This window comes from Amphiprion ocellaris, chromosome 9, assembly GCF_022539595.1.
Source record: "Amphiprion ocellaris isolate individual 3 ecotype Okinawa chromosome 9, ASM2253959v1, whole genome shotgun sequence".
NCBI lineage: Eukaryota > Metazoa > Chordata > Actinopteri > Pomacentridae > Amphiprion > Amphiprion ocellaris.
In genome coordinates this window covers 37,253,969-37,275,241 of record NC_072774.1, presented here as the reverse complement: position 1 = coordinate 37,275,241, position 21,273 = coordinate 37,253,969, and the positions used below count along the sequence as shown (strand labels likewise).

Here is a 21,273-nt window from a genome sequence, read left to right as displayed (position 1 = left end):
GAAATCTGCAAGGGTAATGAGCAATCTGTATGACTGGCTCCCTAACCCACTACATAACGGTCAGGCTGATTCACGGTTATATCTCATTTCATTACCCGTCTTATGTCTCATTTCCTAGAATCACCTTCCTTGATCATTTCTTCTGGTGCACAGTCAGGGTCCATTTCCTACCTGCACACACCAACAACACTGTACCTGGGACCATATGGAGGAACGCTGCAGCCTTCAACATGATAGATGTGACATCACATCCGACGCCATCATCGCGGCATGCTTCACGACAGAGGCCCACCAGGCCGACTCCTCATCCGCATTTGCATTTTAATACCTCAGCAATATTTAATCCATTAGGTTTCCTTTAGGGCCGATTAGTGGAGGGTTAATTAAAGACGTGATTAGACCACTCAAAATGTATAATGAGACGCTATGCCTGCCCCTGTGCTAACACTCAGGCCTCATGCTGACCATGATGGCTGCGTGGACTCACCTCTAAATATACTCAGTACTACATCTCCCACAATTACCTCTTCAGGGCCCTGAGGTTGGTGTGAGCGATGGTGGAAAAAAAGCCTTGCTAATTCATACAGATAGTGCTAATCCTCTCATTGCAGCGGAAGGGAAAGTTATACTGAGTGAAATTAAATTACTCTTCAATATGGACGCCTCTCCAGGGGGAGGCCAGAGCTTAGCTGAGTGAGCACTTGGAGGGTTAACAGCCTTCCAGTTCGCTTTCAGCTCAGCAGCCATCCTCAGATTGAGAGAATTTCTGACCCGAGCCCTCGCAGACTAATATGTGCAGATTAGCCAGCAGCTGTCACAAATCAGATTGACAGAGCCAAATAAACATGGCCAGTGGCAACAACTTGAACTGTGACAGGCAGTCAGTCAGGATTAGCTTCTACAGCAGGACTCATATGGAGGCAAACACATGCACAGCACTCAAAGTTAATGAGTTCACTGAAGCTAAAAAGATATACGCTAAAAATGGGCTCATGGAATAGGACAGCAAAGCATCATAACCTTACCTAATCTTAACCCTCAACTATGTTCCTGAACTAGACCATAGAAAAACATGGATGCAGTGATGGACGTTTTGGAGTTTCGACTGGCTGCTCTCACCATCATTGTCAGTTGTTAGATCCAGAAAATTCAAATTGGGTGAGGAAATGGAAAGCCTGGATGGAGCTGAGTTTGGACAAGCAAGCTGCAACCACTGTGACTAACTGTAATAGGAGAGATGTGAATCATGTCGATGTGTCCCAAAACTTGCTCTTCTCTAACGCTCAGTGGTGCATTCACGCACTTCTTGTCAACTCTCACAGTCAGACATTTCCAAGTAATGAATACCACATGTCCACAGTAGCCAAGTGTGCGGTAGTACCAAGCATTTAACTAGGCCTAGACACTGATGTCGATTAGACAATGAGGGGAGTAAATAATGACTTCCTTAAGGTCAGAAGGAACCGGAAGTTATAACAGTCAGAATAAGTAACTTACTTATGAGTTATTCACAACTGAAGTATTCTTTTCAGTCTAATCTTTCCTTACGTGCTGTTCCTACGTCTGCTTGAGAACTTTGTTTTCTTCATATATAATGAAAGCCATATAGCGCCATAGCTGAGGTGTGTTATTAAAGTGTAATGCTAAATTTGTGGACTTCAACCCACTTTTCGTTAGCTGGCTACACCAATCAATACATTTCACCCAGTTTCAAATGTTCTGTGAAAGGTGATGATAGTGGCAGCACACATTTAGCCGTTTCCCTCAGCACTCAGCGTTTAGTGTCTTTCAGCTAAATACTTTGGTTTTATGTGAACTGTTTTAGGTCAGTCTCACACCTTACATCCAGTTTCCAGTAGGCCTGGGCCAAAAAATTCAATTCTATTTTATTTTTTTGTTTTATTATTTTTTTCTTTAAAGATGGATTTTTACATTGAATTTTTTTGCACAAAGTTATTTCTATAATGTTGAATACAATCTTTTTAATTTTTTCCCCTTATGGTAATTGTCTGGTTAAAACAATAATGATATGTAAGAAAATTACGTGAAGACTCTTGGTAAATGTCTAAAAACACACAACGCTGTGTGCATTAAAATATCCACCTAAATGCTACACCTACCCTCAGTGCAGCATCTTCTCGATCTTCACCAGGTTTCTAAATTTAATATGTTTTAAGGTGTGATCGTTACTTCATCCTAAATTTTATTTCTACGTTTTAATGTATTTATTAGTATTTTTTTGTTGTTGTTGTATCAACAATTATTGTCTGTTAGCCTTGATGAACAGGCTAAAGTGATTAAATTCAAATTAAACAAGCAATTATAAAGTCAGAAAAATTATACTTTTTTTTTTAGTTATTCTCTATCTATTGCCAAAAACGACTGTCTAGCTGTATATAAGGCCAATGATCAACCATCCACATTTATACAACACCTTTTAACAGAGTTTCTATGAAGCACTTTCCAATGCGTTTCTCATCCACCCATTGACACTCTCACATTCATACTGCCAGCCGCCCTGCGAGGTGCTCGGCTGCCAACAGGAGCAGCTTGGGGTGTCTTGCCTAAGGACACTACAACGCATGCAAAGGCCCGAAAAATATCTCATACCATCTCTCTGCTGACGCAATATTACAGCAGGTTATGGCCAGTCAAAACAGTAGAAAATGTCAGACTTCTGTACTGCTTTTGGATGTTTTAATGTAATGTCCACAACAAGCAGCATAGTAGCAGCAAATACATTCCACAGCAGAGAAATCATCTGACAGTAGGTTACGGTTATGACTGAGTTAGTAGTGGAGAAAAATAAAATACATTTTGAGTAAAGTAATATTATATTTCTCTATTTCGTTAATTATAGTTTGTAGGCTTGGTTCATTAAATGTGTATCCGCAGTGAAATGCTGCACAGCAGTACTCCTACACTGAATATTGAATTTTTATAAATAATAGGAGTTATGCAACGTGTAAGTATTTAACATGAAATGTACTGTATGTGTCAGACACTGAACTGTGAAGCCTAACAACAACGTATCTTTGAACTTTAGCATTTTGTAGCTATTTATTTTTTATTAATTATTTATTTCCAAAAATAAAGACAAATTTGGAGAATGGAAGCCATTTTACATAGCAGCAAAAAAACAATTTAGAAAAGAAATAAGCTCCAAAAACAATATCTCAAATATAATACATCATATACTGAGAAAAATATTACTCTATGAATAAAATATTTTGGCTTAAAAACACATTATTATTTAACCAAGTACCCTGGATGATTGATACACATCTGGCATTTGCAACCAAACTGCTGGAAAATGATTTTTTTACTTGTGTATATAGACCTTCTGTCCTGATAAACATGCATTAGGAGACAGTCCTTCATAGAAGAAATACCACGTACAGAACAGCAGTTGGTGAAGTTCAACACCAGCTGGTAGAGGCCAAAACGAGTTAGCAGGAGAGTAACTAGACTGGAAAGGCATCAGACAGACACCAAAATATTTAAATAATGCAAACTTTAGGAGATAGTTTTCCACAAAAAGGACACATAACTTTTATTTGTCAAAGTCACCACATTTGCCAGCATGAACTTCCATTATGTAGCTTGAATTTGTGGATTTAGTCTTGATTGTAATCGATGGGAAGATACACTACAATCAAAAGTCTGGGGCCACCCAGACAATTTCATGTTCTCCATGAAAACTCACACTTTTATCCATATGCTAACATAACTGCACAAGTTTTTTCTAATCATCAATGAGCCTTTCAACACCATTAGCTAACACAATGTAGCATTAGAACACAGGAGTGATGGTTGCTGGAAATGTTCCTCTGTACCTCTATGGAGATATTCCATTAAAAATCAGCTGTTTCCAGCTACAATAGTCATTTACCACATTAACAATGTCTACACTGGATTTATCATTCATTTAATGTTATCTTCATTTGAAAAAATGATTTTCTTTCAATAATAATGACATTTCTAAGTGACCCCAGACTTTTGAATGGTAGCGTAGTTCTAATACTACTGCAAACAACTTGTGCTACTGAAAACAAAAAGATTCCCAAGTAAGCAAGTACAAGAGTGCACACACATATATACAACCACACACACACACACACACACACACACACACACACACACACACACACACACACACACACACACACACACACACACACACACACACACACACACACACACACACACACACGCGCGCTAAAGGAGAGAGGAGCATTCAAGGGTATCTATCAATATCTTCCTGCTGCTCAGGAAACAAGGGGAGAAGAAGAGAAAAGAAGAGGTCAGAGGTCAAACAAGACGGAGACATATTGAAGTGATTTTCAAACACAGCTAGAACACTGATCCCGGCCTCACTGGGATCTGGTGACTGATCTGTACCAAGATGACATCGGTGAGGTCCACCTTTCACACGACAAAGATTCAAGCCACAATATCAGACATGTGTTTTAGTTCATCAAAGCATTGAATCACTTCATTTGATTATGAATTTGTGGTATTAACTGAATTTACAGCACATGTGCACAACAGTTTAACTTTTGTATTTAAAATCCTCTGAATCCAGATTTACAGAACCACTGTCACTACAAGAACTAGAAGTCAAGTCAGCACAGCACTCGTTGCTCATGTACTGTCGTGTTGTTGTGCTTGTCAAGTATCTTTCGTATCCAGCGTCTCTACGGTATCTTCGCTATATACGGTACTGCAGAAACAACTACTATCTCCTTTTGAAAATTTTGGATCAAAAGTATCAGTTCTCATGATTTCCCTCCATATAAGACAAAATAAGAGACTGTTTGTATTTATAGAATTTATGCATTAAAACAATATAATTCATGTGTCAACGTGGTCTTTATGTCAAAACAAAGGGCCTTTCTTTAGATGTCCCTATATTTTTGTGTATTAAATGCTGCAAATGAAAGTTGTGCGTCATTTTTAAAAATAAAAATTGGAACAGATTTTTAGTGGTCCTGCCTCTTCATGAGTATTTTTTCTATCTGTTGTTCTCATCATATTTCTTAACAAATTACTGTTTAGTTATTAATTATATCTTTTGGAAATAAGCAATTCATTTCTTATAGAAAGGAGACTGTTTTTGGTTTTCCTCACACAATGCCAATGTATTGATGTTTTAACTACATTTTAGCATTTTTGCCTTCATTTAGAAATGCATATTTAGGAACAAAGGGGATAGAGACAGGCAGCGAGGGTCTGGCCAGCCCAGTCAAGCAGGAACTAAGCTGCTGAAGGTCCTTTAGGCCTTCTGTTCTGCAGCCTCACCACTCAGCCATAGTATCACCCAGTATTTCAATTTTTTGGATTTTGTTCTTGATCCTGTGTTGAGTTGATTCTGGTGTCTCGTTGACCATTTGGGACGACACAGTGGCTTGGTGGTCAGTACTTTCACCTTGCAGCTAGATGATCCCCGGTTCGTATCCTGGCCTTTCCAGGATCTTTCTGCATGGACTTTGCATGTTCTCCCTGTGCATGTGTGAGTTTTCTCTGGGTACTCCGGCTTCCTCCCACAGTCCATAAACATATTCAGGTTAATTGGTAACTCTAAATTGTCTGTAGGTATGAATGTGAGTGTGATTGTTTGTCTCTATGTGTAGCCCTGTGACAGACTGTTACCTGTCCAGGTGTCCCCTGTCTTCACCCTAAGTCAGCTAGGATAGACTCCAAATGAGGACTAAGTGGTGTGTAGATAATGTTGGAGACTGCGTAGAGTCTAAACTTCAGTCTAATAGAGTTTGGGGGGCTGTGTTCAACATGCAGATGCTTACTTTTTTTGCTCTATCAGTGGAATGCACTGATTTGACGCCACTGTCTATGTGTTTTCATACTGCAGTTGGCAGCTCACCCATCATCCTGCTCTGATGAAAGCTTGTTTACAAAAGTGCATATAGACCCTGCAAACTCATCTGCACACCAAAGGACTTGATACGGGGGCCCAACTTCGATGCTCAGACTGCTGGTTCGGGGATTTTTTTCAAACTGCAAACTTCTCAAAGGAGAACAAACGACTGCAGTCAAATGCTAAACCCTGCCCCTGGTGCACACTTCTGACAGCTTCAGTATAAAAACACCTAAACTTCATGTCGCTTTATTCCCGCTGCTAACATCTGGTACCATGAGCACATATAGAAAGAACATTCAACTCCTCTCAGTGATGCTGCCTGCTTGCCCGCATCAGATGCTAGCACCCAAGGGAGTCCCTACACAGCTTACTGCAGCAGCATTACAATATGTTATATTAGGAACAGAGCAGTTTGGCTTATTGTATATTCATATTTATTTCTAACTCCCAGCAATGTAATATGTGGAATACATTTCACAGGTGTAAATGTGATGAATGATCACATATCCTCCACACTGACTTAACTCCATTATACATTCAACACCACGCTATAATTATACAGCCCATCACTACCTCTAAGCGAGTGCTGGAGTCAGAGGTTGCTGCTATCAGTGCACAGCTCCCTCCAGCCTGCTGGATGATATATTCTCCTGTACAGTAACGCTACTACAATCAGACACTGATTGTCTCTCCACAGGCCTGATGAAAGACTGAACACTGTGGAGGCTGGCACAGGATCAAGCATGCGGCTTAGACAACAGCATATGAACAACAAAGTCAAGAACGGGTGTGAAAAAAAAAAGAAAATCCCTCAAATTATCTCAGGATAATAAGCTTCAAAATCAGACAGGGGGCAGATGTTTCCTTCTTTCAACATTGTTCCTCTGACCAAGTCACAAGTAATCTCACTCTGACTCAACTCTGAAGCACCTCTTTTCTACTGCAGCTGACATTTGTTCAAATGGAAGTCGCTGATAGCATGTAAAGAAGCTTATATTAGCAGCACAGCCTGAGGAAATGTGTGAATTCCAGGCTGTGATTACTGCCAGACAATTCTCAGAGCAATACCCGATACGTTAGTCAGAGTGTAACCTCACACAGTCACACTTCCCAGGACTATGAAAGGAGTGAAAACAAGAAAGAAAGAACAAAATGAATAAGACATCAAGTGTTTTTGCTCATCCCTATTACTGTAAGGTATGGGCTGAAGCTTGTGTAAATCCTTTGCTAGTTAGCAGACTGACGTGCCACCAGCTGTAGAAATGTTGTGTCTGAGACGTGACAGTGATAATGAATGTCTGACAATAGCTATCTGCTGTGTATTGTGTCTTACAGACTGTGCAGTGGCTGCCTGTTCAGAAGGGTGATATTTCTGGTGCTGCATGTGAAGTCCTCCACATCAAAGTCATCTTCGTTCACAGGTAGATATTTTGGGTTGAACAAATACCTGTCTTTGTTTTATACTAAAATGACAAAGTATTTTAATTATTGATGGGACGTAATTAAAAAATTAATCAAATTAATTAGAGGCTTTGTAATGAATTAATCGTGATTAATCACATTTTTGTCACATAGTAATATTTGACACAATAAGCAAAGTTTTTCAATTCAAATAAATTTTGGATAACAACTGCATCAATTAATAGACATATGCATGAACGTAGACAACAAAAATGTTTTTTTCATTTCTATTTATGTGCATTTTTCATCTGTCTACTACATTCACAGATTATGCAAACTCAAAGTGCAGTTATAGTGATTACATTCAGCATTTTAAGACTTTTGTAAACTCAAGCATTTTCAGTGTCTTGAAAAGTGGTCTACTATGGGATGGCTACATCACTGGCCGGTATCAGGACTGCCATAGCTAATGTTAGCTCTGGTGCTAACAGCAACATGTTTTACATTGAGGTGATGCTGTTGGCTTGAAGTGCTGCAGTGATCAGAAAACTCTTTGTTGTACAATTTACACACAACCAGGCTTTTATCCAAGCTGCCATCAGGAAGATTTTTAAAAGAAGTCTTCCTTTACTGTTCACCAAACTTTCTTGTGCTGACATCACTCAGTGCATCCTGTGCATCTTCTTCACTGCTGGTAAACAGACTTTAGCTTCATTAGCGCCACCTACTGGGCTGGAGTGTTCATCAGTGTTGCCGGTGTGCCAAAAATGAGCAAACTGAGAAAGGTGTGATTAAATGCGTTATTTAAGGACATTCTTTTTTTTAATGATGTTATTTTTTGCTGTAATTAATTAATTGAAATTAAAGCGTTAAAGTCCAAGCACTAATTTTAACATTTTTCATCTTTAAATGGGACTGTTCAGGGCATAGTGGAACTATAGAATTTAAACACACAATATATGTTATTTATTACAACTATAGGCACATGGTTGAAACATCAGTGATCAAAATCACTCATAAACAGTTTTGCAGGCAAAACAGTCAAGTAGTACCTCTGCATAGCTGTACTGTGGCTAAATGCAAAGAAAGCAGCTACTACTTGGGCTTCCATTCCAATATAACACACGATTTAACCAAATTTGGTCAAAGTATGCCAAAGAAAATATAAATTCATGCCTGCCTCAGTCCACTACTGCTATGCAAACATTTGTGCCACCAGCTGTTCATCGTGATAAACAGCTGGTGACACTAACCCTCCAGTCAGATGCCATTAAACCCCTGCAGCGGAAGAGGAAAGAACAAGATGACATATTTGAAAGAGCACCAGTCAAACCTCAAATGCTACATAAAATGGAGAAAACATGATGGACATACGCTATTTCTGTTAGTCTCATGTACTAATGTGAAGAAACACACATCTGTTTCTATGTTTCATCTCTCCAGTGAGGCAGGAACTTCAGTGGATGTTTAAGTTACATGCTTCACGTATCCCATGTTTTATTCGAAAACCCTCCAAACCTTAAGCAAGTTCTGGACATTTTTTGCTTCTTGCTTTGGGTTCATTTTTCACTGCAATCTAAAGTACATCTGTGGAAACAGTACAACCATGGGTGGAAGTAGAATAAACTCAAAAATGTTATGTCATAAATCATAAATAAACAAAGCTGATTTTTTTCAATCATCCAAATTTGAAATAACAGGAATCCACATGTAATCCATTTTTCCGAGCGCCCACAGTTGTGGCTCCACTGATGTTACTACTTAGATTTTTAAATTGTTTTTGTACTAGCCTCCTCTCTGTGTATACATAGCCTGCAGTTCAGCCCAGTTCGGCTGTAAACTCTCTTGACTGTTAGTTGCAGCGCAGTCGCTAACAGCTTGGTTGTGCTGAAGAGCTTGAAGATTTTATGTTTTATAGAACCTCCTTTTGCAGATGATTTACTTTTGTTATTTTTTTTTAATAAACCATGTGGAATAAAGTGATTTTAGATTCCACATAACAATGTCTTCTAATGGAACTTCTGGTCATCAAGCAAAACATTGAACAAATTCAGAGATAGCCACATAATGACTGTCACTGTCAATTTTTAAGTGTCAAAAAGCCAAATATAATGATAATCCATCCAGTAGTTATTAAGAGGTATTAAGACATTTCACCCAACATGACTAACAAAATAGCCTTAAATCAAACCCTAGTAGCAACTCCCCACATTTGACAATCATTAATCAGCCACTATTGTTGGTGCAACTGTAAATTTATACAAGAATAATTAGATGGATTGCCTTACAAATTTGGCATAGAATTCATGGTGCCCAGAGAATGAACCCTATTGACTGCTGAACTACAGTTTTATCACTCCAATTTAGTTGATGTACACTACCATTCAAAAGTCTGGGGTCACTTAGAGATGTCCTTATTATTGAAAGAAAAGCATTTTTCTCAATGAAGATAACATTAAATGAATGATAAATCCAGTGTAGACATTGTTAATGTGGTAAATGACTATTGTAGCTGGAAACAGCTGATTTTTAATGGAATATCTCCATAGAGGTACAGAGGAACATTTCCAGCAACCATCACTCCTGTGTTCTAATGCTACATTGTGTTAGCTAATGGTGTTGAAAGGCTCATTGATGATTAGAAAACCCTTGTGCAGTTATGTAGCACTTGAATAAAAGTGTGAGTTTTCATGAAGAACATGAAATTGCCTGGGGGCCCCCAAACTTTTGAAACAAATATATGAAGCAAATATCACAATAAAAGTCTATAAATTTGACAAATCTCTTGGGCTGAGACACTCTGAAAAAAAGTGTCATTACTGGGAAGTCAATACAAAGGTTTAGGTTTAAAATGGCCTCACTCCATTTGACAGTCATACCTAAACCCTTGCCTTTCATTTCTAATCACTATGGTATCAGTGTCTGAACTCTCATCATGATTCCACCTGACCTCTGACCCTGCAGTCTTTTCTTCAGGATGCAGCTGAAAGACTGAGCTGAGGGTCTGATAATGGGCTGAGTGGTCTGTATGTCCACAATAGAGTGGGTGACGTGGAAAGTTAATGTTGCACAGCAAGGTGACCTAATCTGAGCTGTGGTCCACAAATGTAGGAGAGACTCTGACGACCACCAAGTTCAAGTGTCTCCAACCCACCTCAACCCATCTCATGCTTTCATCAGAGGTCTTTTATCTCTGCAGATTCACCGGCTGATCGGTCCTTTGTTCTCCTCCTCCCGGGTCATCTCTTGTTCTTTCTGACTCAACACTCTATTGAATTCTTGTCAAGGTTCACATCCGCAGCCATGTAGGACATAAAAGCCAGTGGATGTTCACAACAATAACCAGAGAGCCCTTTAATCAACAGCTTTTTCTTTGTCATTTTGGGGAATGTTACCAACAAGCCACATTGATTAGACTTTTCAAAGCCGTCAAAGTAAGCATTGGCAATTGAACTTCAACCAGGAAAAAAAAATCAATTCAAAGAGACTCTGCCTTTACCGTTTTGTCTTCTATGCATGCTAATGTTCTACTGGGAAATGCTTTAGCCAATAGCCAGTCAGCTGATCTTGTTCTTGGAGGAGTAAATCATACAAAGAGGGGTACTCTGCCTATGCAATCCCCTTACTAGACAGTATAGCCTTGAAAAACAGAGAGAGCAGATGCTGGTGGCGTTTCTAAATTCATTATGGCTTAATGATCTGAGAGAGATGTATGCTAAACGTGATGAAAATTGTCACTCACCCTGTGAGGGAGTCTCACAAGGGAGAACACATCAAAAGAAACACATCAGGCATTTTGTCCACTCAAATTCTTCATCAGCTCCTATCTCCATATCAGCTCAGAATAATGTGGGAGTTGGATAGAGATGGCTAATTCAGTCACCTCTTTGTGTGTACAGCATAATGAAATATCACTGCCCGCTGCCACAGCATGAAGACTGCAAACTGGAGGGACTCATTTCAGTCGTCCAAGTTTTGGAGGGCAAAGGTTCCGTATGTTTTGTGGACTGATTGTGAATGTTTCAAGGAGGCTTGAAACTAAGGATTTATTTGCACTGTAGTAGCCTGTTTGATACAAAACACAAATATTCAGTAGTGGGTCGATAATCAGATTTGCACTATAGCTGGAACTTTATTCTGAAAATGTAATTAATTTATCACGTGTTTTTTAGTAAAGAACAAATAAAGTAAATAGATGCTCCCAAAAAGGGGATTTTTTTGAACACAATTACTACATTTTGAGTTGATTGCTTTTATGAGGTAATATTAAGCATGTGACTCTAAAGAACTTTACACCGAAGAGCCAAAAAAAAAAATAAACTGGTCCAAAAGCAGCTCCAAATTGCAAGGACAGAATCTCCACAACACCTCTAAAGTCATCCTGTGGAATCTGACCAAAACGTTAGCAACCGATTCTTTTAGCCTTTTAAGTTGCTAGTTGGAAACAGTCCATGTTAGTCTTGTTCCAGCACATCCCCCAACACCCTGTTGGTAGGTACACACCAACACCACTGTTGATTCAGAGCATCCGACAAGCCTTGCTGTTTAGGAGATGCTCTGACCCAATCACGTAACTATCATAATTTAGTCCTCGTCAAAGTTATTCAGATCTTTATGCCTGCCTATTTTTCCCACATCCAACATGTAGACTAAGAAAAGAGAAATTGATATGCATCGTTGGTATGAGATAATCAATTTTATTTCCATTCGTTCACAATGATGAAGAAGTCTAGCATAGAAAATCTGATTTCTCCAATTCCCTGCAGCAACTGCAGAAACTGGTTCTGTCAAATAACTACACTTGCACATTTAGGAAATCAGATTACTGCAGGAAGCTAACAGTAATCCAGTTACTTCAGTGCATGTGAAATCCCCTGAATGCTAAGTGACTGGCAGTTGGAGTTTTTCCGAGGCTGAATCATTGGTCCAAAGATGAGAACTGTTTTAGAAAGAAAAAAAAACGTTGCTTGCAACACTTATGGTGGGATAAACATTACATAATAAACTACACTAAAAATCTGAGAAAATATGCAGCTTCTTAAGTCAAATCACTTTCAGATTCACACTACTGACAGTTTTTTTTTTTTTCTCTTTGAAGAAAAGTGGCTGAAACTCGTCAGTGTCATTGCAAGTATTTTGAGTCATCCGAAAATCACAAAAGTCAGCATGGACCAAACTGCAAAACTATTAACCCACATATCTGTTAACAACAGAGTGACTGCTTCAACATAAACCTCCTGTACTTGTCGTTGATGTTAAAGAGATGTTGCTCTTATGTGTGATTATGGGGTTAGTAGCAAAATTACAGTTACACTCGTCTTTAGTTTGACCTCCAAACAAAGTAACTAAATAGCTGCATCACATCTGGAAAACTCAACAATCGCATTGGTCTGAGGTTGTGATAAATCTTAGCTTTCTTTCTAATCATCCAGGAGACTTTTTGATAAGGAAACCTTGATGATAATGAAATTATAAAACAGGAATGTATGAAATGGGAAGATGTAGAGGTAAAAAACCCTTTCAACCCAGAAAATCTTCAGTTCTCTGACACTGTGGCAACTTTTTCATTGATCAATGGAGGCTTGGTCTTCAACCAATCAGCCAGCTGAAGACAAGAGAAATATTCTGTTGAAGCATCAGTTTCTCAGGTCGAGCACAATGACAATCACATTTTAGTTTTAGTTTAGTTTTATGTTTAGAGGTAATGCAGCAAAAACAAATCTGCACCTATCCTGATGACAAAGCAATTCATTGGAAAACTGAGACTTTTGGGTTGCTAAGTTTGACCTGATGTCTCAGTCAAAAGTAAGCAATTCTTGTGATTCGCTTTTACAAATGGGTTGTTGAATTAAATTTGCTGTCTCGAAAATGCAAATTCAAATGAAAGATGAACAAAGCCGAATTTGTTTGGGTCTGTTTGAACCTTCTTTGAATACAGATATAACATTAGAATTCCAGGCTCAAGCTGTGACAAACGCAGATGACAGCAGCAAGAATCATGACATGAAGCACTAATTCTTCTTTTTTTATTTTTTAATATTGCACAGGATTCACAGTGATTTGCGATCCCTGGAACTAATGACACATTTTGTTTTTAATGGATTCTCCAAGGACCTCCTGTAATTAAGGAATACATTCGTTGCATTAATTTTTGATCCCGACAGCAAACACATGAAATTATTCGGCTCCAACTGGATTGAGAATAGATAATGACGTTCGAGTGTGACAAAGACAAAAAAGGAGAACGACACAGAATCAGAAAAATAGACAATAGAAAGAGAACAAAGATTCAAAGATAGCTAATGAGAAAATCATTACTTCAGTAACAATGACGATTTTCTGTCAACTAATCAAAAACGTCTAAGAAAGCCTGACAGTTCGGTTAAGCTATGGATGATTTCTCTGACAGCAAATTAGTTCATGACAATAAAATAACAGAACAACACTCACAAAGAAGATATGCAGAGAGACCTTCCTCCATAATCAAAGCCTTTCACTGGCTCATTCTGTTGAGTGCAGCACTTTTACCACAGATTTAGAATCAGCCAGTCAGTTTTCAGAATCTGTTTATAATAAAGTCAGATGCAGGAAGAGCGGAGGGAAAAGGTATTCCCAAATCTGAAATTAATAACAACTCACAGGGGAGCAAAGATTTCCATCCACAGTGTTAGACTAAAACAATAATAATAATAATGATTTAGCACTAAAAACACCTTCTGTTCACATTAATGAGCCACAAAAGTGACCTCCTGTGGCTCTGTCTATTCATGTCTGATCTAAAGTCCAACAACAGCATCTACATTCATCACTGATGAATCCATTCATCATTTAGTTCGTGAAAAATGTCCACTATTGCTTTGCCAAGGTCAAGGTGACATTTTCAAATTTCTTGTTTGGTGTGTTCAAAAGATTTAAATGACAGATAACAAAGAAAGCGGGCTGCACAGTGGTGTAGTGGTTAGCACTTTCGCCTTGCAGCTAGAAGATCCCTGGTTCGCGTCCCGGCTTTCCCGGGATCTTTCTGCATGGAGTTTGCATGTTCTCCCTGTGCATGCGTGGGTTTTCTCCGGGTACTCCGGCTTCCTCCCACAGTCCAAAAATATGTTGAGGTTAATTGATCATTCTAAATTGCCCGTAGGTGTGAATGTGAGAGTGATTGTTTGTCTCTGTATGTAGCCCTGTGACAGACTGGTGACCTGTCTAGGGTGTCCCCTGCCTTCACCTGAGTCAGCTGGGATAGACTCCACCCCCCATGACCCTAGTGAGGATTAAGCGGTGTATAGATGATGGATGGATGGATGGTGGATAACAAAGAAAGCCTCAAATCATCAAATTGAAGGTGCTTATGGAACAAAAATGATTCTTTGATTATCAAAATATTTTGTCATTTCATTAATCGATCGAGTAATCATTGAGGCTCTACTGCAGTCTTTGAACATAGCAGTGACAGATGATAAACTGCAGACTATATATAATGATGGACAACACATCACCACTTCCTTCCACAACAGAACCACAGAGCCGAAATATAGTAGAAATTGGAGCTGCCATCTTGTTCTGGTAGTATCATTTGCAGACACAGTCTATACAGTAGTGACTGGGAAGTGGAGACTCAGTACCAAGATCTCACCTACTGCCTAACGCATACGTGAATACACACAACTTCATTTAGGCCAGCCAGCGCAGCTTTTACTGTCTTGTCCTGTTGTGGATGCTTGCTGCCACCAGGGGGACAATCAGGACATTTTGGCTTCACAGAGCTGTCAAGTCGTCCATTTTTAGGAACCATTCAAGCAGAAAAATGTGATGATTTTTGTGATATGCAATATGTAACCACTTAATAAACAATATAGTACTGATGATATAGTGTTGGACTGGACAATATTTCTCAGTAATGTGAGATTCAGATACTAGCTCCCAAACCACAGCTCAACAGCAAGGTTACATTAACTGTTTTACCTTCCACAATTTAATAGCATTTCATTAGCATTCTGTAGACAGTCTACCCCAAGGATCAAGACCAGTCCACAGAGGTCCCACATCATAATCCAAAGAAGGATCTGCTGCCAATATCCCGGGGTCAGACAACACAGGACAAGACGTCTCCGTCCTTTCACCAACAGGTAAGAACATTTTTGCCAATGCAACTTGGACCTGCACAATATTAGGCAGGTAGTTTCAATGAAATGACTGACCTGTATATACAGCATATATAAGGATGAAAGACTGGCTAGTGGTGCTGGTCTTGCATATATGGGTGTAATGGCTAAGAAAAGATAAACAGTAAATAAAGAAAACTTATTTTTGAATCATCCATAAGGCTGAAAAGTTCAGTGGAAAATTTTAAATCATATGGCCCAGACAAAAGAAGAGTACCAGATTAGATAAGCAACCTATGCTGTCGTTTAGGTTGGAGGACTTTGCACTTCATCCAGTGTGTTTAAACAGCTACACCATTTCCAAATTAATCTCAACAGACACTAGTGGTAAACCAACCTTCAATCTGCCAGTCTCTCTCAGACAAACAGAAGGAATGAATACTTGTGCATACACAATCACATAAGCCAAACTCACATATGTTCACATGCTGTAGCTGTAAGCCATCATTCAGTTTCTTGCAAACATCATGTTGTAGGACAGGAAGGAATCTTTTTTTCCTCTCAGATTCTTTACATTCTTCTTTAGCAGCAAGGCCCATTTATAGCAAACGGCCCAAGCTAATTCCCATGGTACCGGCTTCGAGAAATGCTTTGCTTCACCACAAAAGTCCCTTCTTGAACAAGAACGCAGGCTTCTTATCCAAATAATAGCAGGAAACTTGACAAATAGCCCTGTTACCAGACATATATGTGATGTCCGGGATATCTGAACGCTCCTGTTCGGTTGCCAAAAAAAATAAAGACCTCTCAGATGGGATGGGAACATTCCTCGTTGTCCCATCATCAGTGACATGAACAAAGCTAAGATGAGACCAGATGGGATGGATGTTACATTACAATACAAAAAACTAAATTCATATGTTAGATTTCTTCCAGGTTTCAGTACATAATCCTGAAAGCCCCGGCTAATATTTACGATTTTCATGACTAGTAAAATCATTTCCATCTCAGAAACACTACATGGAAAAACTTTAGACCAATTAACATATCTATTTTCGTGTTATTCCGTAATTTACATCCTGTAATGTTGCTGCTGTACTACATGCAACGTACCACAAAGAAAAGTGGAAAGGCATGGTCGTCAACGCGATAAAGCAAGACACCGAAGAAGAAGAAGAATGTTGTTAACACTGGTTCTATCCAGATTTCTCACACCCTCAACTTTTCAAAGAGTTGATCTATGTCACCTTGTTTTGCTGGAATGCTGATTAATTGTTAAATAAATGTAATGTGACTGTACCTGCTTTGTTTTGATTTTCACATCAGTGCCAATAGAAGACCTGGATTCTAACCAATGTTTTTTGATCTTTTAGCTAAGGAGAAAGAATGTTTGAACTAATACTAGTATGTCTAATGCTTTCTAATTGATAGATTGACTGGGGCAGTTTATGAGTTATTATATCTTACCGACAAGTACTGTAAATGACTGTAAATGCAGCTTTAGATTGGTCCTTTCCTAAGGCGACGTGCAGAAATATCAGTTCTAAAAACGATTTCTTTGAGTCTACAATTTGTTCCTAGCAAGAGTTACTGCTGCTTCCACATCTAATAAAAATTGCACTGTCAAAGCAGATCCTGTTTAGCCTAAATTTAAAGAAACAGAGAATGGCTAACACGAACCAAAACGCCAAAATGTCAATCTCAGTAATGACACGAAAACTAAATGGCAACTCAATCCAGTAATCACGTTCTGGCCCTCATTGTTTCCCTCAACAGTTCTGGATTTAAGCTGGGCTTTCACATAGAATAAATATAGAAAAGCATCAACCAACCACAACACGTCTGCCACATCAATGCAAAGCATCCTGCTGTCTTATCACTTATTCATTAAGCAATGTCACTGCAGATAATACACTGGAAATGATCCAGCGCTGGAAACCATGTGCTCGGTGAACTACAAGGACACAGCTTTAGGTAGCCATCTGCAGCAGGTGAAAGGTGAGCAGTGTTCCACAGTCACTGTTACTTTTACTCACAAGAGCAGCCGAGCGGGTTTTCCTTGTCAATGCAAACATTATATATTTTGAGACCTATCGACTGCCTCATCAAGCAGCTGCCTACAACAGCAAACCCAGGGTGAAAGTAGGAGAAATCAATACGTTAAACCGCCCGCTGCAAAATTACACCAAGCCAGTGTTCCTGAGACAACACAAATAATGTACAGACCATATAACAATATATACAGAGAGACTACAAATCGATCACTCATTTTTGATGTGATGTTTCCATCAATCTGGCGAGGTCTGCTAGGTTAGACCAAGTCCTTCATGTCTGGTTATTTTATAACAGTTGACAATTGATTTTCCAGATTTTATTGCCCATCAATCAATCATTTCCTGATTCCACATTGAGGCTTATGTGCAACAGTAAGCTGCAGTAAAAGGGAGTAAATTAAGTTAATGTCCACATCACAGCTTCTTTTCACATGTGTTCCTCAGACCTGAAAGCTGCATCAATCAACATTTTTAGAGTAATACAACCTTACATGTGAGCATGTGTAACATGAAAGAGGCAGTTCAAAATGAGAAGCCCATAGAGAATAACCACCAACTCTGCTGTTCCTATCAGCTCTATGAAGCATCTCAGAGCCTTTCAACATACTGATCTGGCTGTACATCCCAACATTTGACCATTTTCACCAGTTCTGCCTCCAGATGTTGTGTTCTGCAAAAAATCTTGAACAAACCCACTTTGCATTACATGCCCTGCACCAGTCAGCAGCTGAGGTTCAATCAGCTGGTGAACACAGTCAAAGACTGAGCTGCTGGGTTTTGTCCTAAACCAAATGGATCAAAGTGCCATTAAAGTCCCACTTTTCTTGTGGATTAAATCCCTAAAACCTCATCTTTATATATAGGAATCATATATTTAGGATTTGTTTTCATAATAATGAATCGTCTAGAATCCATAGATCTATGAAGTCCCAGCCTCTCTCATCACTCACCCCTCTCCATTGGCTGCAGCTGGAGCACACCAGCTCACCTACAACTCTGCTCAAACACTGTAAACCCACTATATGCTACAAAATGTCAAACTGTAATATTGGGGAAACTCAGCCATACATGTTTGACCTGGAAACTGACTGTATAGAAGAAAGTCCTTCCCCACAGGTTGATGGGGTTGCTTCCCTGGATTTGTTATTTCTGAAACCCCGACTTTTTGAATCCTTGTTTTTGAGATTGTAGTTTTAATCTGGAAAGGCTTCACCGTGCTGTCAACTGCTTATTTCCTCACTTCATCTTACATGCAATAAAATACCTAATGGACATGTCAACAACATTAAAAAGCTGGTTTTCATCCTTGGTGGTCTTCAGGTCTCGAGTAGCCCCACCCTTATTCTGAGGCACTACATCAATATGCTGAAAAATATAAATTGCATTAGCAGCTCTCAGTGACTTTGAGCAACATTTTTGTCTTCTGTGGTGCAATTCTATAGTAAATCAGCACAATGCAAATTACGGCAGTGCAGTATCCATAATAAAGCAACTTCTCCCAGCTCAACTGTGAATATACTGCCTGGAGGAAAATGGGCTCTCACTGCAGACACGTGAATTGCAGTGTTATTTAAACTGCTCTTAATATGCTGTCCACCTGGCACCTTTACACATCACATTTCCTTTCATCCATTTAATTTGAATTAAATAGTAAGACTGCTGCAGGAGAGTGGGGGTGGTTTTACGATATCAGGCACCATATTGCATTGTGTCGAACAGTGGGGCTCAGTTCATTTGAACACTGTACCTGCCAAACGAGAACAAAGAGGCAATAAATGTGGTGTGACACGTGTATTTTTTTTTTTTTTTATCCAATTAATAAAATTTATAAGAATTTAAAGAACGGATTCTGTCAATTTGGATTTTAGTAATGGCTACACTGATGATTCAACGTGGTGGTAGGCTGCTTTTGGGAGCCCTGGGTATTCTCATATAGGGAGAATGTGGTTAGTGGCTCATTTGGCAGGCCAGAGGAGCCCTGTGATGGTGACTGACCCTGAGGGATGTCTCTGAGATGAGCGCTCCACACATGAATATATTACACACCATATGCACCGAGTTACAGAAAGATCCACATCCAAAAAAACCAACTGCAATGCAGTCTTTCCTGACAACATCTGGCCAACAAGACCTTGAAGAATAATTTTAGTAAAAATACAGTCTACACCACTGTGATACAGCCCTGAAACTGGGCCAGTGATGTCACATGAGCCCAAGAATTTACTTGTTTTCAACCTACCTCATCAAAGCCACTGTCCTCTTTCTTGAAAGCTGCAAAGAGAAGAAAGGAAGACAGAATCAGACACAGCCTGTATTGACATGTTTTGAAGAATGAGCACAATAAAAGGTGTAACGGTAGAGATGCAGCATGCCACAGGACCTCATCACTGGGGGGAAATTTGGCAGGAAAACATGGTCATGTGCTCATTACGGCAGTGCAGGTGTAGGAGCTGTAGGGGAGATCACTGGTCCTGGTGACACTCACGTCTCTCAAGTGTGAGTGTTATCAGGGGAGGGCAAACAGCAGAAAAGCTGTAACTTTTATGGGCATCTTTTAGCAAAACACTGTGATTTTACAATCTAAGTGTGTTAATTTATCACATTTTTATGATACAGATGATACACACTCATACTGTTGAGGGAGTATTTACAACATGACATTGTGTCTCCATGAAACACTTTGAAACAGTAATTCTTGGAGCAGTGACACATACTGAAATTGGTATTACGGCTATGACGTACAGCAGAGCATCTCTGTCTCCCAGAAATTACTACTCCACACAGCTAAATTGTTTCCCAGAGACTTTTAGGTGCAACATCATTGCTGACTGGCTCACCTTCAGATGCAGCACTTCTTTAAATGAGATAAGCTCTACATTCATGTACTGCATTAGAGTCAACAGAAGGTGGTTGGGGTGGATGGAGGGTGCACAAAGCACTCAAAGATCTCCGCATAGACTGGACTGCTAAAGTTTCAGAAATTAAAAGATTCAGGTAAAAATTAGGGAAAAACAGTGTTTCAATAAAATGTAAATGGCCTTTTGTTTGTGAATTTCAGTAGAGCATCATCTTTCTGGAACTTTTAGTGAGTGTGCCCCAGTACCTAAAAATACCCATAAATCTTTGAGCTCACTTTACTATGGTTGAGTATTTTTAATATACTTTTTAAGAAACAGGTACAAGTCGGGATCGACCAGTATGGAGGGGTTTGGGCCAATACCAGTGCTACTGGGAATAAATAAACACCGATAACCAATATTTAGAACTGATATACGGTCATGCGTCATATACTGGTCTCCTAAAAGGGTGGAGATGTTACATAATTTGCAAAAATATTTTTTCTTTTGCATGATATGACCTAGTCTTTTTTTATGAATCCTGAGGTCCATGGTATCAACTTTTAGCATTTTTTCTCTAGTTTTGAGAACAGTAAACTGCAAACAGATATCTGCCTTGTATGGAATTATATTGGTACTGAAATGAGACAGGTATGAGGGTGGAGGCGGTTGGGACACGGCGGTTGGGACACGGGAGCAAAGCAACTTTCATTAGGAGTTTGACATTGCTGAGATTAAATATTGCAATGACCCTGTGAAGCTTGCAGCAGCCATCAGATGTCACCACAGGCACTTAGTACTGTACCCTATGCCTTTGCATTCTCACTTGCTGGTGCAGCCATGATGGAAAAAATTGACACATTTCCTGTAAGTCATGTAAGACTATCATTAACCAAGGAGGTGTTGGCTTTTGATCATCTTTCTTTAACAGGCATGACTATCTTGAATCATCTTTCTTTTTTGGTTAATTTTCAGATATCAGAAGCTCCTGTGTGCTGCTGTGT

General features: G+C 39.2%; 1 protein-coding gene across 1 annotated transcript in view; it reads right to left on the bottom strand.

Annotated features, from left to right (window-relative positions):
• cdk14 (cyclin-dependent kinase 14) overlaps positions 1 to 21,273 on the bottom strand; it is a 241,646-nt gene that overhangs the window by 203,610 nt on the left and 16,763 nt on the right. The window contains exon 2 of the mRNA XM_055013998.1: positions 19,672 to 19,703. Coding sequence (XP_054869973.1) covers positions 19,672 to 19,703 — 32 coding nt within the window. The remainder of the gene's footprint in view (positions 1 to 19,671; positions 19,704 to 21,273) is intronic.